Source organism: Rhinolophus sinicus, linkage group LG02, assembly GCF_036562045.2.
Source record: "Rhinolophus sinicus isolate RSC01 linkage group LG02, ASM3656204v1, whole genome shotgun sequence".
Classification (NCBI taxonomy): Eukaryota; Metazoa; Chordata; class Mammalia; order Chiroptera; family Rhinolophidae; genus Rhinolophus; species Rhinolophus sinicus.
The window spans coordinates 119579874-119607189 of record NC_133752.1 but is presented as its reverse complement, the minus strand read 5'-3'; the positions used below and the strand labels follow the sequence as shown (position 1 = coordinate 119607189).

Genomic DNA, 27316 nt, shown 5'->3' with positions numbered 1-27316 from the left:
CCCACTGTGGTGCCTCACTTTCCTTTCACGGGAGTGTCTGGGCAAACAGGAGTGGTTTCTTGAAAAAGGCAGAGAGGTGATTCAAAAGGGATCCATGCTGGCTTTTTTCTTCGTGTTTTTCAAACGTTTTTCTATGTGTTACTTGTTAACACTAACTCATTTTGAAATACGTATTTACAAATTAGTAAGTGCTGTCCTCATCCTGCCAGGTCATGGTTCTGAGTCACTGAGAGGAATAGGGTCGAAGAATGAGACAGATGATTAATTTTCTTAATGACAGATCTGTACAAAGAATGAGATGAAAAAGTTAAGAGTTTCCTGTTCACGGAAGGCCAATGTGCTACTCTACAAATTTGTCCTAGTCACACTTTTTATTCCAAACAGGAGTCTATGGAAAGATTAGGGTAGGACAGTAAAGGGAAAGGATTTGTGTCAGAACAGCTATACAAATACCAGCCTGACATATCTGCATGGGGTTAGATAAAAAGTACATACTTAGGTGCGATTCAAGAGCCACTAAGAAAATCCTGAAACAAATAACATAAATGACCTTTCTGTTAGATTTGTTACTCAAATTTTCACATTCTCATTTGTGGCTGAGATTTACATGAACAATGTTCAATTATGACAGAGTTCTAAGTTACCGATGTTTTTATTAATTACTTTTGAAGTAAAACAAGTGTGTGTGTTTTTTTAATGCTTATCAATATAGATACCCCCAATCAGGCCAAAATATACTAAGCAACTACTAACAGAACTAAAGGGAGAAACTGCCCAAAACACACTTAGAGTAGGGGACCTAAATACACCATTGACAGCTATGGATAGATCATCCAAACAGAAAATCAGTGAGGAAACATCAGCCTAAAATGACACATTAGACCAAATGGACATCATTGACATGTATAGAACACTTCGTCTTAGAACATCAGACTATATAGTCTTTTCTAGTGTACATGGAACATTCTCAGAGATAGACCATATGTTGGGACATAAAACTAGCCTCAGCAAATTTAAGAAAATTGAAATCATACCAACTGTATTCTCTGAGCACAATGCTTTGAATTTGGAGATCAACTGTGAAAAGAAAGCAGGAAAAACCACCAGTACACAGAGATTAAACAACATGCTATTAAAGAAAGGTTGGGTCAAAGAAGAAATAAAAGGAGATTGAGAATGAAAACATATCCTATCAAAATTATTGGGATGCACTGAAAGCAGTAATAAGAGGGAAATTTATGTAATTACAGGCCTATCTCAAGAAACAAGAAAAATCCCAAATAAACAATCTAACATCACATCTTAAAGAAGTAGAAAAATAAGAAAAAATGAAACCCAAAGTCAGCAGAAGGAAGGCAATTATAAAAATTAGAGAAGATTAGAGAAGAACTAAATGAAATAGAGAACAAAAGGACAATAGAAAAATAATTAATGCAACAAAGAGCTGGTTCTTTGAAAAGATTAATAAAATTGACAAACCTTTGGCTGGACACACTAAGGTAAAAAGAGAAAAGACACAAAATCAGAAATGAAAGAAACAAAAGAAGTTACCACGGATACCACAGATATCCAAAGGATCATAAAAGACTACTATAAAGAACTATATGCCATCAAACTCAATAACCTAGGAGAAATGAACAAGTTCTTAGAAACATATAGTCTTCCTAGGCTGAACCATGAAGAACTGGAAAATCTAAACAGACCGATCAACAGTAAGGAAATTGAAACAATCATCTAAAACCTTCCAAAAAGCAAAAGTCCAGGACCAGATGTTTTCACTAGTGAATTCTGCCAAACATTGAAAGATGATTTAATACCTATCCTCCTCAAACTCTTCCAAAAAAACTGATGAAGAGGCAATACTTCCTAAATCATTTTATGAGGTCAACATTACCCTGATACCAAAACCGACATTACCCTGATAACACAAAAAAGAAAACTATAGATCAATATCTCTGATGAATATAGATGCAAAAATCCTAAACAAAATTCTAGTAAATCGAATACAATAATACATTAAAAAGATTATTCATCACGACCAAGTGGGGTTCATCCCCGGGACACAAGAATGATTCAACATTTGCAAATGAATCAATGTGCTACATCACATAAACAAAATAAAAGATAAAAATCATATCAATAGATGCAGAAAAAGCATTTGACAAGATGCAACATCCATTTATGATTAAAACACTTAATAAAATGGGTATAGAAGGAAACTAACTTAACATAATAAAGGCCATATATGACAAACCCTCAGCTAATCTCATAATTAATGGTGAAAAACTGAAGCCCTTTGCTCTACGTTCAGGAACACGATAGGACTGTCCCCTATCACCTCTGCTTTTCAACGTAGTGTTGGAAGTCCTCACCAGAACAATCAGGCAAGAGAAAGAAATAAAAGGCATCCAAATTGGGAATGAAGAAGTTAAATTGTCACTTTTTGCAGATGACATGGTTCTTTATATGGAAAACCCTAAAGACTCCACCAAAATACTATTAGAAACAATAAATGAATACAGTAAAGTTGCTAGCTACAAAATCAATGTACAAAAATCCATTGTATTCCTATATACTAACAATGAAATTTTGGGAAAAAAAATTGAAAAAATAACAATTCTCTTTGCAATTTCAACAAAAAGAATAAAATACCTAGGAATAAACTTAACAAAGGATGTGAAGGACCTATACACTGAAAACTATGATATTCTTAAAAGAAATTGAAGAGGACAAAAATAAATGGAAAGCTATTCCATGTTCATGGATTGAAAGAATCAACATAGTTAAAATGACCATATTACCCAAAGCAATATACATATTTAATGCAATCCCCATCAAAATCCTAACGACATTTTTTAAAGAAATAGAACAAAAAGTCATCAGATTTGTATGGAGTTACAAAAGACCCCATATAGCCAAAGTAACCCTAAGAAAACAGAACAAGGCTGGAGGTATCATAATCCCTGACTTCAATTTGTATTACAAAGTGACAATAATCAAAACAGCATGGTATTAGCAAGAAAACAGACACATAGACCAATAGAATATAATTGAAAACCCAGAAATAACCCCACATATATATGGGCAGATGATTTTCAACAAAGGAACCAAAAACATACAATGGGGAAAGAAATCCTCTTCAAAAAATGGTGCTGGGAAAATTGGATAGCCATGTGCAAAAGAATGATACTAGACTGCAGTCTAGTTAAGTCTAGTTAATTTAAGTCCATTTAAATTAACTTAAAATGGATCAAAGACCTAAACATAAGACCTGAAACAATAAACTTCATAGAAGAAAGCATAGATACTAAGTTTATGGACCTCGGGTTTAAAGAGGATTTTATGAATTTGACCTCAAAGGCAAGGAAAGTAGAAGCTAAAATAAATGAATGGGACTAAATCAAACTAAAAAGGTTTTGCACAGCAAAAGAAAGAGGCAACCAACTGAATGGGAGAGGATATTTGCAAACAACACCTCCAATAAGGGGCTAATATCCAATATATATAAAGAACTCATACAATTCAATAACAACAAAAATAAACAATCTAATTTAAAAATGGGCAGAGGACCTGAACAGACACTTCTCCCAAGAAGAATACAGTGGCCAGCAGCCAGCATGAGTGGCCGGCAGCTGGTGAAAGCTGCCATGAGCTGCTGTGAGCAGCCAACCAACGACTGACCGGCGACCGATTGCCTCAGCTGGGGGACGCGCAAGTCTCATAATACCAACATGGGCCAGGAAGCTGTGTCCTACACAACTAGACTGAGAAACAACAGCTTGAACCGGAGTGTGGGGGCGGGGGCGGAAGAAGGGGAGAAAAAAAAGACATACAAATGGCTGACAGATATATGAAAAAATGCTCAACTTCACTAGCTGTTAGGGAAATGAAAATCAAAACCACAGTAAGATACCACCTCACACTGGTTAGAATGGCTATTATCAATAAGACAAATAGTAAGTGTTGGAGAGGCTGTGGAGAAAAAGGAACCATCATACACTGTTGGTGGGAATGTAAATTGGTACAGCTGCTATGGAAGGCAGTGTGGAGGTTCCTCAAAAAATTAAGAATAGAATTACCATATGACCCAGCAATCCGTCTCCTGGGTATCTACCTCCAAAAATCTGAAAACATTTATCCGTAAAGATATACATATGTACCCCGACGTTCATTGCAGCATTATTTACGGTGGCCAAGACATGGAAACAACCAAAGTGTCCTTCAATAAATGATTGGATAAAAAGAAGTGGTAGATATGCACAAAGGAATATAAGTTGGTCATAAAAAGAGATGAAATACTGCCATTTGCAACAATATAGATGTATCTTGAGATTATTATGCTAAGTGAAATAAGTCAGACAGAAAAAGTCGAGAACCATATGACTTCACTCATATGTGGGATATAAAACTGAAAGCAACAAAGGAACAAGACAAATAAACAAAGAAACAAAAACTCATAGACACAGATAACAGTTTAGTGGTTACCAGAGGGTAAAGGGGTAGAGGAGGTGGTAGAAAATGGAATAAGGGTTCAAATACATGGTGATGGAAGGAGAACTGACTCTGGGTGGTGCATACAATGCAATGTACTATAGAAATGTATACTTGAAAGCTACATAATCTTACTAACCAATGTCACCCCCAAAAATAAAATAAATAAATACATAAATGAAACAAGTTTTTTTTTCTTTTGGTTAAGGATTAAAATTTTCAAAGAGGAATTATTTTTTACATTTATTATTTTAACTTTGTTATATTTTCCTTTCTCCACTTGGAAAACAGGTATTATTTGCTTACTGTCTTTTCTTTTCTAAATTTATTTTTATTTTTATTGGGGAATATTGGGGAACAATGTGATTTTCCAGGACCCATCTGCTCCAAGTCAAGTTGTTGTTTTCAATCTAGATGTGGACACAGCTCACTGGCCCATGTGGGAACTGAACCGGCGACGTTGGTGTTATGAGCACTGTGCTCTAATCACTGACCCATCCGGCCACCCTGCTTTTTCTCTTTACATTTTTAGGAAGATGCTTGGTTCCCATTTTCACTGTTTTGGCAGTATCCCATTTAATTTGACATATTGCTTTTCTATTTGTATTTAAAAATGCTCTTCAGTACATTTTGGGGATTTCTCTCTGGCCCAAATATGATTTAGTAGAGTTTAAGTTTTCTATTCTGTACTTTCTATATGATTGAACATTTCATTTTGTTATTTCTAATTTTATGATTTACTCTCTGGATACATGGAGTATAGAGCTATGACTTACTTACATCGTGTGGTCCAGAACGTGGCCAATTTTTGTTTAAAATACACTTGGGCAAAAACATATTTGTTCATATTTCCATGTAGTTCTTTGCACATGTTAAATCTGTCTTATTAATTTTGTGTAATTTCATATCACATGGATTTGCTAAATTCTACTTCTCAAATGTTGATATTCTCAATTAGGTGTTGCATTTCTATCAATTTTTTCTATTCACGTAGTTTTGATTTATAAATTTAGAGGGTTTTAGATGATCAAGTTATTTCACTGACTGTGTTTGTTGTGAAATCTACCTTATTATCAGAAAAATCTCAAATTGGAGTATGTATTTTTAAGAGGAACAAGTTTGAGATTTGACCCAAAAGAAAATGCAACGGATGTCCTTTGCAAAGAAAAAACAGTTGTACAGGCCCTCGCCACTCCCATTAACCACTACCTCTTGGCAAGCAACTGACATATTTTCCTAGTAAGCCCAGACTGTCATTGTGTTACCTGGCTGAGTCACAGTTGGCGCTTATAGAGGACAACCTGGCAATTATACTGTGTTCCTAGATTCAATGTACATTCATGAATCCTCTGGTGCATCAAGTTAGAACCTCTACTGACTTGCTAAGGCAAAATATTGTATAAGCCGTCAGGGAAAATGAAGTACATAGCATTAGATTGGTGCAAAAGTAATTGCGGTTTTTTGCAATTATTTTTAACCTTTTAAACCGCAATTACTTTTGCACCAACCTAATATATTGATAGTATAATTCCACTTAAATACTATAGACCCATCTGTTTTTATTATTAAATTTGCTGTTGAGTTGAGCATGATTATTTGTCAATACCTGCAAATATTATAATTTTTCTTATTTCTACCCAGGGAGACATGGATTATCTCCCGATCCTCTTAGATGCATAGAATTCATTTTGGGAATAACCAACTCCCAAGTTCGTTCTACACATGAATGAAAAGTGATGTGAGGATCGGGACTGCCTTGTCTTTAGAGAAAAGGCAGTAAGCAAATAATACCTGTTCTCCAAGTGGTCAGCGGGCAAGGATAGTGTGAGTTCTAGGTTGGTTCACGTTCTAGGCCCTTCTCCCACTTCCTGGTTTGGCCTCACCTTTATTTAAGATAATTACGGCATTTTTATTCTCAGGCTTCTTTCCTCTGGAGTTATTCAATAGCCTGAACCTTGAGGTTTTCTGTGTAAAGAAGGCTAATTTCCTACATAGATTTATCCTTTTTGTTGAGCTTTTAAAAATGAAACATTGATTTTGGATGAAATAGCATGCTTTTATTTGTTATCACTCTTGACATAAGAACATCCAAACCTGTAGAGAATTTTTATAAGAGTTTATTTGAGCCAAACTGACGACATATGCTGGGGAGCAAGATCTCAAATGCTTTGGAGAATAACAGTTTTGCAGTTTCTTTTATGCATTTGAAATTAAGGAGGGACATAAGGAAGATTACAAGAAGGGGGGAGAAAGCTAGGCTATGATTGGATGATGACAGTGTTACAGTCTTGAGGGTAGGCAGGTATTAGAAGGTGGGGGGGTTCTGAAAGGGGGCATTTCAAAGGTGTGCTAACCTAGATGCACAGAAACCATGGACAGGGCTTGCCTAAGGCAAAGAGAAGTCTTTTAGTAAAGAACTTCTATGCCTGGGCCTGACTGCCCAGTTAGAAATTTATGATCAGATTTCCCTGTGAAGTTACGTTCTATAGAACCCCTTTGTTTCACCCACACGATGTAATAATAGTCCCTGTACGCTTCCATAGTAGTAGTTGAAATTGTATTATTCAGAAATTCAGTCCCAAGGAAACAAAATGGTTCATAGCCACAATAGCTACATGTATCGAGCACTTAGCTCTGTTACAGAGGCTGTGCTAATCATTTCACAAACACAAGTTACATTATTATGTTCACCTTGTATAGTTAAGGAAACTTAAGCTTTATGAGCACCTTTCCTAAAAGTCACACTGCTAGAGAAAAGTAAAGGTTGAATTTCCGCCCCAGTCTTTCTGGCTTCAGAACCGTGCATATAACTTAACTACTGAGCTATACCACACACAGCAAGTCAGAGCAAGGCCCACTCAGCCCCAAATGCCAAGCATCTAAAATGTACAGCTAAATTGAGATCTAAAGCATCTGAAATAGAAATGTTATTTGTTCCAGTTCACTCAGTCTAGTTTTTACTGCTTTGGGCTCTAAGTGAAGTGAAGAGCAATGTTTTAAAGTCCCTTGAGTAACTGAAAACTCCTGTATTCAACAACTATTTATCTCCTCCTATGAATGAGGCAAGGTGCTGGGTGGAGAATCTAACCCTGACAGTCCTTGCTTTTTGAGAAGGTCAGGTCCCAGTGGAAGAACCTGCAACTGTACTGCAATCTGTTGTACTAGATATGTGGGGAGTAGATGCAGTTACTATTTCATACAGGGCACTTAGGAAGCGCACACCTGAAAAGGCAGCCTGTGAGCAGGGCTGGGATCTTATGATGGACAGAACGATCCAGGCACAGGAAATGGCAGGTACAAACTCCCTCAGGTTTTCCTCTTCAAAGGCAAGCAGAGGCCATCATGGCCAGAGGACAGTAAGTGAGAGTGACCCAAGGGGGAGGGCACCAGGTGCAAGAGGAGTAGGTAGCAGAGCACATCACATACTGCCAAGTCTTGGGCTTTCACGCTAAGATGGGAAAACTTGAAGGGTTTTGAGGCAAAGAGCCACCACATGTGTCAACTCGGGCTTTTCACGACCCACTCTGGCCTGCCATACAAAGGTGACAAGAGGGAGACCAGTTAGGAGGTAATAATGCCAGGGAACAAATGAGTCTTGTATCTTGCAGGAAGGAATTCCAGAACATACAGAACAAGTCACGTGAACAAAGCCAAGTAAGCAGTGGATATATTTAAGCAAAGAAAAAGCATACACTCCTACACTACCCAAATAATGGGAGTGGGCAGGCCAGGAGGAGGGCAACTGCTCCAAAGAACAAAGAGGCTGAGGATTTTATCAGATCGCAGGCATGAAAATTCAAGTTTTAGGGGTGGCATGTAGGCGTGCCCAGGCAGGTCCTGGCTGTCCCTGGTGACCACTCCTTCCATTCCAGAGGTGGGATTCCCTTGTTCTTTCTGGGCCCTTGTTGGAACTGTCATGAGGACACAGGACACAGGGGGTGGAGATTTTTTCCTGCAATGCTAACAGTGTTATAATCCATTACAATTAGCTGTAGCTGCACCTTTTCTTAAGAATGATCTCATCTCCTCTCCTTGCTTTGTCTCCCTCACATCCTCCTTCCTTCCCCCCCCACATCTCCCCACAACCCTGTTTTTCTGCCTATGGTAGTCATCCAGGTAAGAGACGACGGTGGCTTGGCCAAAGTGGGTAACGGAGGTGCTGAGAAGTGAGGTGGTGAAAAGTGACTGTTTGTTTCATATGTTCTGACAAGTTCTGCTGAAGGAATGGAATGTGGGGTGTGAGGGAAGAGGGTAAAGGATGACTTCAAGGTCTTCAGCCCGAGCAGCTGGAAGGGGAGTTGCCACTTACTGAGATGAGAAGACCAGGAAAGGAGCTGGCTGGTGGGTAGTGGTGGAGGGTGTGCGGCAAATGTTTGCTTTTGGACATATTTAGAGAGGCCTACTAGTCTTCCAAGTGGAGATGCTGCTCAGGCAGTTGAATACACAAGTTAGGAAAGGTGAGAGGATAGAATCGGGGAAACACCAAGGAGAATCTGCAAGAACTGTAAAAAAAATGGGGGGAAGGAATTAAAGGATTCTCTTGAAAAAGTTTCAAGGCATTTTAATTTATTTCATTCATCACTGTTTTTAAATCCTTACTAAGGTCTGTGATGACTAAAAATGCGTGGCAACATCATGTTGTTAAGAAGCGGCCAGAGCTAGACCAATGGTTTCTACAGCGCTGGCCTCGGGCCAACAAACACCAACCTCCCGGGAGCTTCTAAGAGATGCAAATACTGGGCCCCACAAACCTAGCGAATCCTAAACTCAGAGTGGGGCCCAGGAAACCGTTTTTGACGAGTTTTTCAGGAGGCTGTAAGCACATTAAAGTTGAATGAGCTAGATGATAAGGTTTTAATCATCAAGAAAAAAATAAACAACTTTTTTTATAGGTAAAATGTCTTTATTGCTTGAAGCATAAAAAAGAGTAAACAAAAATCAGTAGGACATTTCATTTCTTAGTCTTCTCAATGAGGTTATAAAAATGTAATGGCACTTGGCCTTTATAAACTCTTAAAAATGTCTAGAAGTTCACACTTAGTGTAATATAAAAAGGCACTTAAAACACACAATGAGATGATTAAAAACACCTCATAGATACAATTGAAACTGCTTTAAGAAAAATTTCTAAATATAGACTCCTACATAAATAGGACCTCACTTTTTCTTGTTTTTTAAAATATAAATAGCTAGCGTTTTCCCCATGTTACCTACAGACATCATAAATGTGGACTGCCTTCTCTTACCTTCTTTATTCTTGGTATAGGTTAACAGAAAAGCAAGCTAAAATCAACCTGTTTTTCTTCAATTTAATCTCTTATTTTGCTTAAGATAAAACAAAATTCTTAATTTGTAAGCGAAATCTTTTAGTGTGCCTTGCTCATTTTTATTTAGTTTCAAATCACAATTCATTAAAAAAATATATAGGAAGATGATATGAATGTTTTCTTTTTTAAGTACTTATAATTAGCTGCCAAAATCACCCTAAGCAACATTTCTGAAGCATGGGAACATAGATGTGAGTATATTTTTAAATACTCCTACTGCGTCATTCTGGCTTTCGAGCATAATGAAATCACACGAACATAATCTTTGTAAACTGGGATCACAGTTTCGAGTACAACTCAAGTCATTCAGTGAATTCATCTGTGAAAGAAAAGATAGATGCGCTTCACATGTTTTTAACTCTTTCAGGTTGGTCTAAGCATAAACAATACACACCATAAATAAAAACCCACTGACCTTCGTTATGCATGTACTATTACTGCTAATTAAAATAAGTGTATTGCTGCTGTGGAAAATCTGTGTTTTGGAAATTTTTATAAGATTATCTTTTCAAGACATTGGTAAGAAAGGATAAATGTTTTCTTTGAACTGAAAGAAACACAAGACAGAACATTAACTCATTCTCTACATAGAGGATGCTGTTTTAGAGGTAAGTGAATTATTTTACCACAAGGGTGTTCACTAAAAGAATACATTAATTGCTTTAAGGAATTGCTTGAACATGGTCTATTTGAAATGACTTAACAATGAAATCCAGAGACTTGGTTACTTTCTTGGTAGGGTTTGGACTATAAATAAAAACTGACATTTAAAATAACATGGGGAAAATATAGAGTCACTTGAACGTTTACCACTTTATTACTTCAATCATAAATGGTAATGATTTAAGTTAGTCCTTGACATTGATTTGTGTGTTTAAATTAGTCATTAATTACGCCTCTCCTGCCTTTTGTTCTGTTGCTCACCCTGTTCAGAAATGCCCTGATAATTTGGGCATGGTTGCATTACACGAAGCCTGCAGCTTCCTGAGTATATGTACATGTGTTCATTTATCGTGCTTCTGATCGTATTTTTCTGTTTAACTTTTCTGTTGGATAGCATTGCAAAGCTTTTGCTGGTTTTCAAGGCAGTCTTTCAGCTTATCCTCTGTCAAAGTCAGTCGCTGCTCCAAGATTGAAACAGTCTGTAAAAAGGAGAACAAAATAATCAATGGCTGGTGACGGTCTGCCATCGGAATCACCACTCCTACCCGCCCCCCGCCCCCCAATAGCCACTATCCTGACCATTATAGTAACCAATTGCTTGCATTTCTTCTTTCAGATGTACATCCCTAGACACGATAATATTGTCCTACCCATTGTCAAGATTTGATATGTCATTTCAAGTCTCTCTTAATGTATAGGTTCCTATCTCTTCCCTTTCTTTTCTTTACAATTTGTCGACAGGCTCAGACCATTTGACCTGTAAGGTTTCCACCAGTCTGGATGTTAGGAACGGTGCACTCAGGGTACAGTGCAATCTGTTCTCCCACCCTCCTCATTTTCTGTGAACTCACAGCTGGATTCAAAGCCTTGCTAAGATTTACGTTCGATCCCTTGGTAAGGCTGTAAGAGGCGGTCTATCCTTTCATTAGAAGACACATTACTAAGGTTTGGTCATTTCTCTTTTCATGATGTGCGGAACTATGCAATGCCAAGATCTATTAATTCTTGAGGATTGCAAATGCCATCATTGCCATCATCTAATGCCATCATTTAAAAATTATTAGTTGAAATAATTTATGAATAAGAGACACTTCCTTCATCTAATATTTGGTTACCCAGTGATAGAGTTCACAGAGGAAAGGCAGGATAAATGTTTGGTTATTTTAATCAACAAGTTCCATGATCATGAATTGATGCCCTATCATCCTCTGAAGGTAACACATTTTTTAAAAAGAATCATTATTTAGCATTTTTGTTTTCATATACCATACTATAGATTATGACTAATTAAAAATAGTGATGCTGGTAATATAGTCTGTCATTTCTTGAATGCCTACTACGGATCAAGCATTTTGCCAATACTTTAAGAAACATGAATTATCACAATTCCACATGCTAAGGCTGTTGATACATGTATCATCAACACCTTTAACATTGGATAACTCCATTTAGCTACCATCTAAAACATAGTTTTATTTTAATTTATTTCTAATTACAGTTCAGTACAGATAGTTATAAACACAGCAGCTGCATTAGAGGCCCAGTCATCTGTAATTAAGTGAATGAGAACATGTTTATTTTACTTGCTACAAGCCCACAGTTTGCTCTTCCCATCTTGCATGTGTGCTGTGCCTGCTTTCAACCTTGTTCAAATGTAAAAGAAAGCCAGCTCTTCAAAATTACAGATAAAAAAATCATAGAGGTGTTCAATAAAACATAAAGTGATTCATTTATTCTTGTTTTGTTTTTTAAACTTTTATTTTAAGTGTGTTTTTCCAGGACCCATCAGCTCCAAGTCAAGTAGTTGTTTCAATCTAGTTGTGGAGGGCGCAGCTCACAATGGCCCATGTGGGGATCAAACCAGCAACCTTATTGTTAAGAGCACCACTCTCTAACAAACTGAGCTAACCGGCCATCCCCTCATTTATTCTTGAATAAGCTAAAAAGAAGGAGAAATGGGTCATGGAGCTGAAAGTGAGGAGAAAGGAAAGATTCACTTGGGAGAGGCTTAAGAACACCCGACACTGAATGCAACAGGTGAGCCGGTCATAGCAGTATGGGGAACAAGCCAACCAAGACTAAACTTGGAATAAAGCTGAGTAATTTTACCTTGTATTTAATGGCTCTAAACCCTGGCTATAAAACAATCATATGGGGTGCTCGAAAGCTGGACGCCAGGGCCTTACCCCAGAGCAATGTAAATGAATCCTCTGGGATGAGAACTGGACATTTGTACGTGTCTGAACTGTCCAGGTGACTATAATGCACAGCCAAGGTGGAGAAGAGAAGTAGGAGATTTCTATGCACGAGCTATTTCAACTTGAAATATCTGTTCTGGAAAAGTGATTGACATCTCCCATGATCCCATTGTGGCCTGTCTGCTTCACTTGTGACGCTGTCTGCTCTGACGAATACTGGTATCCTCAGTCTATGTATCAAAGAGGAACAACAGAAGACTCTCAAAGGAAACACTGAATCAGCAGGGCTGGAAGACAGGCCTTCGGTGTATCCATTTCAACACCACTTCCCTTCAGTGACATCTGCATCTCCTGCCTAACAGTTGGAAGCATGTTAATATCCATGGTATTCGTTCTTTGCAAAGGTAAACTGGCATCAAAGGCCTGGGTAATATTTTAAGATGGGAATGCAAAACCCATCAGTTGCAGAAGGACACAACATGATGTAAGAAGCTTGACAACGAAGGAATTTATATAGTGCATAGTGAGACTATCTTCAGAGTGAAGAACTGTAAACACAGTCAATATTTCATTCTAACCAGAAATTGTTAATCCCAATACACTTTTCTTATGGCCCTAAATCCATCTTTGATAATGTCCTAATCTGAACACAATACATCAAAAATTCTTAAGGTAAAACATCACTGCCCAGGATCAAATACACTGATAGTGGAGAGTGTCACCACTGTTTGTCAGTCTCTACTGCTCCCTTCTGGCTCCCGGATGCCAGATATAGCAGTGTGAGTGTGTGTGTGTGTGTGTGTGTGTGTGTGTGTGTTCGCGCACTCGCATGTGTGTGTACACATACATCGTACGTGTGCACAGGCTCTGGCCTTACTTCCACAAGATCTTGCTAGAGCAGCTCAGCTTGTCTTTGTAAGCAAGACAATTCTTCCCCTGCTCTGCTAGTTCTGCAACCTGCTATAACCGGGACTGTTTGGTACATCTTACCCCAAGTGCAAAGCATGCCAACCCACCTGTGTCAGTACATGGAGCTGCTCCATAATATGCTCTAACGCATCAGTCACCGCGAGTGGTATGCTTCTGTGACTCTCAGAAGGGAGGTCGCTCATGTCTTCTGCTTTCTTCTTCAAGGTTGTTGGCAAACATTCTGATGACATTAAAGGATACGAGAAATATCCACACGTCTCTTCACCCTTTTCTGGTAGAGTTCTAACAACAGTTTCCGTCGTCTTCACATCACAGAAAAGACAGGAAGCGTTATATTTTCCAAACTTTAGAATAATATTTTATATATACGTTTTCCATATTCTAAAAGCCCAGCTTTCATTTAATTGTTTATCCTCAATTACAGCAAAGTATGGCAGTTACAATTATAAGAAGAAAATAAAGCTAACAATAAATAGAAAAAATTCACAATTTTCCTTGATTTTTTTTCAATGTAATACACTTTGTTTATATCTGTTTAAGGGATTAACTGTTGTACCATCAAAAAGATTGTTAGATGTACTCTAAGTCTTAATCTAAAAAAATTATGACATCCATTAAGATGACTACTGTTTTAAAAAGTAGAAAATAACGTGTTGGTGAGGATGCAGAGAAACTGGAACCCTCATGCATTGCTTGTAGGAATATAAAATGCTACAACTCCTGTAGAAACAGTTTCGCTGTGCCTCAAAAAGTTAAACATAGAATTACCATATGATCTAGCAATTCCACTCCTAAGTAAATATCCAAAAATAACTGAAAGCAAGGACTTGAACAGATACTTGTACAGCAATGTTAATAGCAACACTATTCAAAATTGCAAAAGATGGAAACAATCCAATATCCATCAACAGATAAATGTATAAACAAAATGTGGTATATACAGACAATGAAATACCACTTAGCCATAAAAATGAATGGAATTCGGATACATGTTACAACATAGATTGACCCTGAAACATTATGCTGAGTGAAGTAAGCTAGACACAAGAGAAAATACTGTATGACTCTACCCAGAATAGGCAAATTCAGAGAGACAGTAAGTACATTAGAGGTTACTATGGCTGGGGGGAGAGGAATGCGGAGATGTGAACCTATTGCTTAATGGGTACAAAGTTTCTGTTTGCAGTGATAAAAAAGCTCTCAAAATAGATAGTGGGGATGGTTACAAAACACTGTGAATACTTACGTAATGCCAGTGAATTGTACACTTAAAAATGATTAAAATGGTAAGTTATGTATATTTTACCAGAACAAAATTTAAAAAAACAAAACCAAAAAACCTCCAAATATATGGTAGTGAACAATCTGAAAATAAAATTAAGAAAACAACTCCATTTACAATAACATCATAAAGAATGAAATACTTAGAAATAAATTTAACAAAAGAAGTGCAAGACTTGTACACTGAAACCTATAAACCATCACTGAAAGAAATTAAAGAAGATCTAAATAATTGGAAAGACATCTCATGTCCCATGTTCATGGACCAGAAGACAATATTGTTAGGATGACAATACTCCCCAAATTAATATATACAGATTCAGTTTAATTCCTATAAAATCTCAGCTGCCTTTTTCCAGAAATAGACAAGCTGATCTTAAAATTCAGATGAAAATCAAGCAACCCAGAATAGCCAAAATAATATTGAAGAATGAAGACAGAGAACTCACACTTCCCAATTTCAAAATTTACTATAAAACTACAGTAGTCAAGAAATGTGGCACTGGCACAAAGACAGACATACAGCTCAACAGAATAGAATTCAGAGTCCAGAAATGAATCCTTCCATTAATGATCATTTGATTTTTTTGACAAAGTTGCCAAAACAATTTAATGGACAAAGCATCCTCTTTTCAACAAATGGTGACAGGAAAACTGGAGATCTTACTTCGAAAGAATGGACTTGAGTCCCGACCTCACACCATATACAAAATTAACTCAAAATGGATCAGAGACTTAAATATAAGAAAAAAAACAAACAAACTATAAAACTCTTGGAAGAAAACATAATAAATTTTCCTGATCTTGGATTAGACAGAAACTTCTTAGATACCATACCAAAAACACAAATAACAAAATAAATAAATAATTTGGATGCTATCAAAATTAAAAACTTTTGTGCATCACATGATATCAACAAGAAAGTAATGGGGAAAACCCACGGAATGGGAGAAAATATTTGCAAATCATGTATTTTATGATACTTGTATGAAGAACATATAAAGAGCTATCAAAACTCAAACCTACAAAGACAAATAACCCAATTTAAAAAATGGCCAAAGGATTTGAATACACATTTCTCTAAAGAAGTTACACAGATGTCCAATAAGCACATGAAAGATGATCAACATCATTAGGGAAAAACAAATCAAAATCACGGTGAGATACCACTTATACACACCAGGATGAATAAAATTAAAAGGCCAGAACATAACTGTTGGCAAAGAAATTGGAACCCTAATGCATTCCTGGTGGGGTTTTAAAATGGTGCAGTTCGGTAGTTTCTCAAATTGTTAAACATAGAATTACTAGATGACCCTGCAATTCCACTCCTCAGCATATACCCAAGAGAAATGAAAACATACATTTACACAGAACTTGTACAAGAATGTCACAGCAGCATTATTCATAATAGCCATGGATATGGAAACAATCCATATACATCCAAATACTGTGATAATGAAAGGGTAAACAAAATGTATTATATCCTGACAGTAGATATTATTTACTCACAAAAAGGCATGAAGTACTGATACATGCAGGCTACAACATGGATGAATCCTGAAAACATTAGGCTAAGTTACAGAGCCATACACAAAAGCCACATATAGTATGTTTCCATATATATGAAATGGTCAGGATAGACAAACGTATGAATACAGACTGAGATTAGTGGTTGCCAGAGGCTGGGAAGACGGCAGAATGGGGAGAGACTGGTAATGGGTATGTGGGTGATGAAAATGGTCCAAAATTCTTTTTGGAGAGATGAAATATTCTAAATTAGATAATGATGATGGCTACACAATTTTGTGAATATACTTAAAAAACCTGAATTGCACACTTTAAAAGAGTGAATTTGATAGTATGTGAATTATATCTCATTAAAGCTGTTAAGGAAACAAACAAAAATCCAAACATATGCATCGCAGAAGTTTGTGTTTTTAAAGATTGTAGTCAATTTTTCATTTCTGGTTATCACTTGGGATGTGAAAGTTCCTGACAGAGTTACCTCAAACATGGAAAGTATGTTTCTAATGATGGTGAGAAGGAGAAGAGGGTGAAAACGACGGTGACAATTAGCACATACAGAGCTTACTGTGAGATTGGCAGTTTCAAGGGCTTTACACATTTTAGCTGGTTTCAGTCTCACCATGAGCCTATCAGGTAGGTTCTACTATTATTTCCATTTTATAAATGAAGGCACAGAAATACAGAAACGTTAAATCACTTATCCAAGTCCACACAAGGTGGGAAAGACACAGGTAACATAACCAGCCGTATGTTTACAAGTACTCTGGGTATTGTTCCCCCGATCCCCTCAACCATGTTTTAAGAAGATAAAACCTTTCAACTTTCTGCCCGTCATATCTTACGAATTCACCATTTGCTGAAAAAAACACACACAAAAAAACTTAAAATCCACCATTCACAATTCAAGTTCATTTTTAAAATAGGTACATGATATATCTTAGTGCTCTTACTTAGCCACGTAGGAGTCTTTTCATTTGCTCACTCGACAGATACTCCCGGGACCCACTATGTGGGGACCCCACAGTGGGAGCGCGACCCCAGACCCTGCTGCCCTGAGGGTTAGGTTCTGGTGCCTTCAGTCACTTGGTAACTTATCTTTTCTACTTTTCTCACTCAGAGATTTATGACCCTATAGTTTTGCCTTAATGTCTAGCAGGCTACATTTAGCTCTGAAAACCATCCCGGTCTCTGAGCAGTTATGCTCTGTGTCTCCACATTTTCTGCGTTTGTCATATGCCTGACAGTGTGAGAGCGTGAACCTGAAATATCTGAGAATGGCTTTTTGAAGTATGGAGCACTCATTAAAATCCATACCCCCAAAATGACTTCATTACTATTACTTTGAATTGCTCAACTCCATGTGAGAAAGAACCGTTAAAATTGTCCTTAAAATGTTCAGAAGCAAAATTCCGTCAATCACAGATCATGAAAGAACAAGTTACCATGAAGGATGTCAGAGGCTTCTCATTAGATGGACCCTGAAGCATCTAGGACCTACCTACCTATTCATGCTCTGAACTAAGGAACTGGGAAAATAACACACAGCACTTATCCACCTGGGTCCCCAGCTACCGGCTAGTGGCAAAGATGGAAATGAAAGCAGTTTTTAGATACATATGGAATATACGAAGGATTCACCAAGAAGTCCTGTCTCACAATCAGAGTCTGCATTCCTGATCCTGGGAAGCCACCTCGCTGACTGCAGACAACGTATAGACGGACAGCCAGTTATCCCACCCCAAACAAATAATTCCTACTGAAAGGACAGACTTGTGATTTTTTTCACATTGCTTCTGCTCTGTCTGCAATGGCCTTCTGTGCCCTCAGAGTGTGACTGAATCCTTTTTGATCTTTGAACTGCAGCTTAAATGTCACATCTTCAGAAACGGAGTCTGACCACTGTACTGAAGCTGAACTTGCCATTCTCTCACATGGCCTCCTAATGTTCTCCTCCACAGCTGATCAGAGCTTGTGTTTATATATTTGTTCCTCGTCTGGTCTGCCTCCCACATGTGACTGTGCTAATGCTCATTATTCTCACCACAGTATCCCCGGGACTTAGCAGGAATTTGAATAGTTTTGAATATGGTAACCACTTATATGCAGATTTTATCACCGTTTCCACATATGAAAACCAAACTCTAGAACCAAGACAGTCTTGTTTATATGGAGCACAACATACTAAAGTATGTACGCGCGGCTGCAAATATCACTAGTTATACTGTATCGCAGCTCTAACCATTCATGGGAAAAGACTTTAGCCTAATTAACAAATCAGTTATCGCACTCTGGGGGTTTGCACCAGGGTGGTTAGTGAAGAAAGGGCAATAGAAAAATGGGCAAAGAAAAGATTTAAGGTGATAATCTAAGCAGTAGAAGTTTCGATATGCCTTAATAGTGGTTTTCTTGTTTGGAATCATCAACAAATACATTACTATTTAATGACATATGGAGATGAACACAAAAGGGGCCAGGGTATGGGAAGAGAAAGGAAGAGTTACGAGGTCTCCATCCCATAACAGCAGCCACTGACACCTCAGTCTTTCTGTCTCTCAAAGGTATTGGAATCTAGACATTAGGAGATTCTTTCTCACCAACCAGCCTGGCCTTTGCATCCTGAAGGTACAGGGAAAGAGTGAGACGCAGAGCTTGGGGGAAGTTTCAAGGCACTCATTCCAAAAACGAAACAAAACCAAAAAGGGAAAATCTATGTTTAATATTCTTGGCTATCAGGAGTCCAGCAAATGAGGCTGTGGTACCCGCAGCTCCCAGTACAGCGAGGTCCTCGCCTATTTCCAAGCTGCTAATATTCATTTTTGGGGGGAATGCTTACTGAGTCCCAACATCGCCCGAAGCATTTACCGGTGCTAACCATGAGAAGAATGCGGACTCTCTGTTGGTAGAGAATTAAGGCAGAGCAGAGTCTGGCACATGACTGAACTGCGGGATGAACAGGAAACACAAGCAGACAAACGACTGAGAGACTGTGACAAAGAACAAACGCTTCTTTAGTCCATTAAAGGAAGAAACCACACCATGTTCTCTTACCCATTAATTTCATTGCCGATATTCAAAGTACAGAGGGGTCATAACCATTCATTCATTGATTTATTCAGCAAACAATGGCCTCCTCTGGTAGATATTAGAGCTACAGCAAAAACAAATTGGGTGTGGTCCCTTCCTTCAGGGAACTCACAAGTTCTCCGGGCATCTACTTCATCCAAAAGGATGACAGGCAGACACCACCCTTCAGTTCTCCTCGGGTCAGCCCACCGTTTCCATCTCAAAGATGGGCAATGCAGCGTCACCAAGTGCAGGAATGAATCTGAGTGCCTGAGAAATCCTTATGTCTACAGGTTAAAAGGCTTCCCTTTCCATCTGAATAGATAAAATACTGTAAACATATAGAGTTGACTGATGCAAACATCTTTGATCGTCCTGAGAGCTAGATAAAAATCCTGTCACATTCTGGGCACAAATGACTCTTAACAGGTTATTTAACTGCCATAGTTAATTTTAATGCATAATTTTTCATATGTCACTTACATTAGAGGATGGATTCTTTCAATACATCAATAGAAAGTAAAAACTATGGCATTTGAAAGCAAATTTTAATTAGGAAAGTAAGTGTTCAAGGTCCATACATCTAAACTGTTATTATTTATATAATTAACAACGGAAGACTCGAGATACTGTGGTGCTCAATTACATACGAGAGTTCATACATTATATTTACTGCCTTGCTTCCTCTCCTCTTCTCTCCCCCTCCCCCTGCCCTCCTCACCCACCCACCATCTGGGCTGGCAAGTTAGAACTCACCGCAGTGCCACTGTACTCTCAGAAGTCCTCGTGCTATCAGTAGGGTATTTGTCACTCCTTGTTCACATGTCTATATTCCCTCTTGATTATAAGGGATGCTCTCTTGTAGGGCACGAGCCATAACTTTATCATTTTTTTAAATCAAAACATAGTTCATGAGACAGACAGGGCTCCACATTTGTTGAACTAACTTCAGCTGACTGTCGTACATCAGCTGAGCCATTCACAAAATGCAAATATTAATAATTTGACAGTATTTGGAGAGAAGTATAAATCCAAGGTGAAACCAATACCATTCTCTACTAAAAATTACTGTCTTAAATGCTTCCTTAGAGATATAATAAGGGAGCAAAGCAAGTGTTTGTCACTTAACTGCAAATAACTTCTTTATTTTTATCCCCCAAAAGCATATTTGATGGTTTCTGATAGAGTAGCATAAGGGCTTTCTGACAAATGTGAATGCAAAAGTAGGCATTTCACATGTAAAGATAAGCAGTGACTTGAACTTCAGATATATCTGTAATAAATGGGTTAAAATAAGTCAGTTTTGGCTTATAACTAACATTTTTAGTCTTGATTTAATTCCATAAGTGGAGAACAAAACAGACAAAAGTCAGAAAAGTCTATCCAGAAGTGGTCTTGACCCCTCCAGCTAAAGCGAGTTTCCCATCATTGAAGGTTCTAAAATAGACTTGGGATGGTCACTTGTCAGGGATATTGTGAGAAATACACAAACATTAGATCAGGAAATTCAACTGAATGCCCTTTAAAGTCCTTTCCATTCTTGACATTCTGAGATTTTTAAATCACTACACACATACACAGACTTATAAAATGTATGCTTGAAATAGACTAGGATAACAAAAAAATATCTTTTGCCTGGACAAAAATAAAAGCAAATCTTACTTTTCAAAGAAAAAAAGGATCATTTATTTTCAATGGTAACATTTAAAAGAGGAATCAGAAACTTCAACAATCCCTATATAGGATCTAAAATAATGAAGACATACCATTCATTTAAACAAAATTATTTTACGTAGCCCCCCCATGCCAGGAAAATTTTAGGTTCAGAAGTGTGTTAGTTGCCAACTGCTGCTGTAACATATTATAAGTCTAGTGGCTTCAAACAACACAATTTATTATCGTAAAGTTCTGGAGGTCAGAAGTTCAAAACAGGTTTTACGAGGCTAAAATTAAGGTGCCGACAGAGCCGTGGTCCCTCTGGATGCTCTAGGAGGGAATCTGTTCCTTGCCATTCCAGCTTCGTGAGGCTGTCGACAGTCCGTGGCTCATGCATGGCCCCATCACTCCCATCTCTGCTTCCGTTGTCCTATCTCCTCTGATTCCCATGCCTCCCTCTTTCCCTTATAAGCACCCCGTGATTGCATTGGGCCCACCTGGATAATCCAAGATAATCTCCCCAGTTCAAGATCCTTAATTTTACCACATTTGCAAAGTATCTTTTGCCATGTAAGGAAACATATTCACAGATTCTGGGGACGAGGACATGGACATGTTTACGGGACCATTAGTTTACCTACTATAAGGAACGAATAAATAAAATAAATCCTGTTGACATGGTATAGTCCAGTGGATGAAGGAGAAAAATAAATATATAGAGATATGTAATAGAATGCCAGGTAATGACAAGGGTTATGAAGGAAAACAAAGCTGGGTAAGGTGTTACGTTATGAGGTAGCTCCACTGATAATGCATTTTTTAATGTGGAAGGTGGAGAATAAGTTTGGGGCATGTTAAGTTTGAGATGTCTATTAGACTTCCAGGGGAAAAGTCATGAAGGCAATTGGAAATATATGATTCTAGATTTCCGTGGTGAGGTTGTGGAGAGTTATCAGAATATATATATATATACATATAGTGAGTATACACACACACACACACACACACACACACACACACACACAGTTTTTATAAAAGATGAAGAGCCAGATGAAGAGGTACAAGTGCAGGAGCTTCTGTTCCCTTGGCGGTGGGTGCTTGGCATATAAATATTTACAACCATGGGTCTAAGACCACTCAGGGAGAAGTCAAACGAGAGAAGAGTTGCAAAGCCTTTAGACGGCAGGAAGAAAAGGAGCAGGAACGGTGACTAGTGGCTAGTGAAATAGGAGGAACAGTGGCCCAAAGGTCAAGTGCGGACGAGTTTCAGGAGGGAGTAAGCACCGGGACCAAGTGCTTACAGGACCTGATTTAGACGAGTCACTGGAACCTTGACACGAGTGGAATGGTGGGGACAAAAGCTTAACTGCAGTGGATTCAGAGAAGTGGAATGTGAAAAAAAAAGTCTGAATATAGCAATTCTTTTGGGGAGTTTTGCTATAAAGGGGAGCAGAGCAAATAGAAGAGCAGGAGAGGGATGAAGAGTCAAATCAAATAAAGTTTTACTTTTTAACAATGGAAAATGCATTACACATGTGTGCTGATGAGCAAGACTGAGTGGGAAGAGAGCACTGATGTCACAGGATGGGGAGGCCGCAACAACTCGGGGAGGGGGCTGGCTAAGAAGGACGAGAGCCGGAGCTTTGTGTAAACAAACTTAAGGTGCGATCAGTGAGCATGGTTGCCCAGTTGCTTGGGTGCAGGGGCACAGTAGGCACAGAAATAGATTTTACCGGGTTGAAGGGTTTTTTTGTGTGAGTACAACAAGCGGGAGAAAGGGGTTAGCGAGGGACTAGAGAATCTAAGCCAGGTAAAGGAGGGAGCCGCAGACACAGGAGGTGGGCAGTGGGAAGGCAGGAAGCTCAGTGCGTTGGAAGCCTTTCTGGGTTGATGAAAATTGGAGGACTAGAGGAAGTGGTGGCCAAAAAGTGGGAGTCTTTACACTGAGTTTACCATCAGCACCAGGGAGTCAGACAGTCACTGAGTTCATCTGAGAAGCCTGACAAGGGCTGGCTGTCTTTCTGAAGTGACTCAGAGCGTCGCTCAACCTTTGGGTTTTTCCTTGAGATCAAAAGCCAGTGTTAAACAAGAAGTAGATGGGCCAATCAGGGAAACAGAGAAATGAGCCATGGAGTCACACATATGGGGCTGTGACAGGACCACAACAAAGGATTTGTTTTCAGTATCTAAAATCCTTAGGAACAAAGGACTGCTGCTCCTGAAGGGGAGAAGCACTTCTCTTCTATCTTATGTCTTCACAGTGTATTGTGTATCCTTGTAAGAACACACCCACCTTATCAAGACTGATTGATATTAAGTTTTTGAGGATAAAAACCAGACAATGTCACGTGAAATTTGTGTCTCCCAAACTAAACTCACTGAGCTGAGAAAGCCTTCTGTTTGTCCCCTGGGAGAAACCATGCATCTTTCTCGCAAAGAGAGAGCCTTCCAGCTTTAGGGACAAGGTTTTACAGAGAGCTTTGATTTTTCTTCTTCAAACCAAATTGGAAATTTAATTTTTGTCAGAGACTTGAAAAACACACCCCTGTGCAGCTATCAACTAGACTATCTGAATGATTAATTCAGTCGCTTGGAAAAGACAGCTGAGGTCACAAATCTACTGTCTGTGTTTGTCTTTCATCTTTATGCTCATCTCTATAGAAGCTTATTAATTTTGAAACCATGAATGGGTGGTAGGATATAACAAGATCAAATAAAATCTTTACAAAAATTTTCATCTGTGTTACACTCCTTACATGATTAGGCAAACATAAACTATGAATTCCTTAAAGGAAGATCTGTCTCCTGATGCCCTATGCTGAGTCCAGAATAGTGCATCGCACCAGACAAGTCTTAATTAATGATAAAATACTGACCAGAATTAATGGGGGGGCAGGGGAACAGAGAGCAGGTAGTTAGAGAAACAGAATTAGCACTCTCTCTTCTGCATTAAAATTAAACTAAAATGCTATAGGTACCGTGTTTCCCCGAAAATAAGACCTAGCTGGATCATCAGCTTTAATGCGTCTTTTGGAGCAAAAATTAATATAAGCCCAGGTCTTATTTTAATATCATATAAGACTAGGTATAATATAATATAATATAATATAATATAATATAATATAATATAATATAATATAATATAATATAATACTGGGTCTTATATTAATTTTTGCTCCAAAAGATGCATTAGAGCTGATGGTCCGGCTAGGACTTATTTTCTTGGAAAAACGGTATACGGTATATGTTTTTCCCCATATTCTAGACAAATATAACACCAATAAAACTTCCTGTAAACTCAAAAGGGAAAACAAGTAGCCATTACTGCTTTTGTGAATTCTGGGCTACAGAGTAAAATCATATTTTATATTTAAGTAAGTATTACATCTTGGAAAAAATGGAAGTTTGACTTTGAAACCATATTTAGTTTAGTGTCACCCACATCATGTCTCAAAAAAGCCATCTGTTCACCTTTCAGAAAGCTGCCCCTTTGCGTGCACAACAGCACTCAAGTAAAATTAATAACATGAGTGAATAAGAAATGCAACCTCACTATAATACTAGTAATTTTGAATGAATCGGTAATCCTTCTCTTTTTATCTAATAACAACTGATTTAAGTTTCAACTATACTTTCAAAAATTCAATGAAAAGGTATAAAGAATAATAAAGCAACCCCCTCGCCCACCTTAAGATATAAAGTGTACCCTTTTCTGATCTATTTCCCAACCTTTGCCTCGTAAATGATACCACCATCTTGAATATGGTGCCTATCATTCCAATCTATGTCCCTTTGCTTTTATCACACATGTAGACATCCCTAAACAAAAGTATTGTTTTTTAATGTTTTAGAACTTCACATAAAATAATATTATATTAGATCCTTCTGGTATTTTCTGTTATTCAACATTTTTAGACTTGTCCATGGTGATGCAGATAAGTCTAGTTCATTTATTTTCACTGCCAGATAGTGTCCCATTGATTGACAATTCCACAATGTACATATCCTTTCTACTGTTAGCTAGTATTGAATGCTACAGTAAGCATGCTTAGAAATGTTTCCTGTATCCAAGTATGAGAGTTTCTCTAGAGTGGAATAGTTAAGTCATAGTTTTATCAGATATTGTCCAAAATGCTAGAATCAACTTATTCTTCTATGAGTAGAAGAAACTTTCCCTTTTTCCTACAAACTGAACAATATTTGATTGTTAGACATTTTAAATTTTTAACAAAATTATGGACAGGAAATGGTATCTCATGGTTTTCATTTCATTGTGCATTTCCTTGATTCCTGGTAGCTTGAGCATATTTTACATGTATACTGACCATTCTTCTATAAAGCACCTGTTTAAGTCTTTTGTCCACTTTTTAATTAGTCTACTTCTCTTTTTTTCTAATTTATATTTAAGAGTTCTTTATATATTCTGGATACCATTACTTCGTAATACATCTCCTACTCTATGGTTTGCCTTCACTTTTATTTTATTTTTATTTACACAAGTTTTTGTTTTACATGTAGTTGAATTTATTAAACTTTTCCTTTATAATTTGCACATTTCATACTTTGTTTAAGCAATCCTTGTTTACCCAGAATGCCTAAATATATTCTTCTGTTTTCTTCTAAAACTTTTTAAGTATAGTTTTTCTCACTTAAGCCTTTAACCCAGCTGATATTGATTTTGTTTGTGGTTAAAAGTAAGAACACAGTTTTATTTTTTCCCATATAGCTGGCTGTTACAGCAACATTTATTGAAATGTCCATTGAGTGATTAATCTACCTTCATGGGGCTGCAAAGCCAAGCCTTCCACATACCCACCATCTGTTTGTGTGGATGTGTTTATGTGCCCTCCACGGGAAACTTTTTGTTTCTCCTTATAAGATGATCACACTTCAAGTTAGTAAATCCCCACCCTTCAAATTTCTTCGAAATGGTTCTGGCTATTTTTGGCCCTTTGCTCTTCCATATAAACTTTAAAAACAACTCTTTAGGTTTGATTGAAAATTTTACTGGGCTGTTTACTGGAATTGCATTGAATTTGTAGATTTATTTGGGGGAGAACTAACATCTTTATGACATTGGGCCTTCCTATCCACAAACACGGAATTCAAAAAAACAAGCAATATTTTACAAATGTCATGTTTTCCTCACATGGAGTCCACTCTAGTGTTCTCTGTGTATCATTTCAACTTTAATATATGAGCTTCCAAAGCAAATACACCACCACCACTTTGGTATCATAACAATGTACAGAAAGGCAACCAAATCAACAAGTCAAATTACATCCTTGAATAACCATCCTCATTATTTCTGTGAAACATTAAATTATCAAAGAATCACAAGCATTACTGAGAATACATATCTGGAAAATGATTTCCTGGGCTTGCTTATTTTCTGAGATAAATAATGCCATCTCTTGACTTTTCTTACAGGTCTAATTTTCTGTTCTTCAAAACTTTTCAAGTACCAAATTAAAATAAAAGTGAGCTGTGTGTTAAAAAGTCATGAGATAATTCTTTCAATTGCATATACAAACTAAATCACACTTTGCTCACCTGAATAAGACTTCAGCTTCCTTTTTGTATTTGTTTTAATGCTATGAAGAGGCCATCTTAAGGCAGGAATTCAACCAATCCTTTAACAAAGCTACATTCAGAAAACCGGGAAACTTTGTGGACCATCTTTTAGAGGGCAAATATTATATTTATTTGTTGCTCTATTCACCATCTAACATCATGTGAATATTTTAGTATGATTAATGATAACTGTGATTGTAACAGTAAGGTATATTCACAGCTGGGTATTGAGAACCACTCTTCTATTTACTATTCCTTACATCATTCAAAACGCAGAGTATGAAAGCTTTCTATGTGAACTCAGTATACACAGTGTACATTATATTAGTTGACTTTAATTTGCATTTGCAAAATAATGAAGGCTTTTCTCATCTTCTCCAAGTAGATGCAATTTGCTGCTCTTTTAAATATATAAAAATGTAATTTTGCTTCTTAAGGCAATTATCAATTTTCCCTTGCATTTCTGTTATTTGTGATATCATATTTGTTATCTATGCTATCATATAACATGGTGGCTATATGAAGGAGATATCAAGTCACACAACTTGGGTTTAATCTTACTTCTTCTTTGTATTAACTATGTGACCTTGGACAAATTACTTG

General features: G+C 37.5%; 1 protein-coding gene across 8 annotated transcripts in view; it reads right to left on the bottom strand.

The window, feature by feature from the left end:
• The window catches only part of POC1B (POC1 centriolar protein B), a 138231-nt gene that overhangs the window by 30596 nt on the left and 80319 nt on the right, over positions 1-27316 (bottom strand). For 4 of the 8 annotated variants that reach the window (XM_019742143.2, XM_074325301.1, XM_074325304.1 and 1 more), the window contains 2 exons: positions 13696-13911; positions 9373-10960 (listed from right to left, as the gene is read on the bottom strand). The exons of 3 other annotated variants lie outside the window; for them this stretch is intronic. In XM_019742143.2, the coding sequence (XP_019597702.1) occupies positions 10856-10960; positions 13696-13911 (321 nt within the window). In that variant the 3' untranslated portion in view covers positions 9373-10855. Of the gene's footprint in view, positions 1-9372; positions 10961-13695; positions 13912-27316 lie in introns of those variants that run through there. One more of the 8 variants, XR_012493897.1, reaches the window with a different exon arrangement.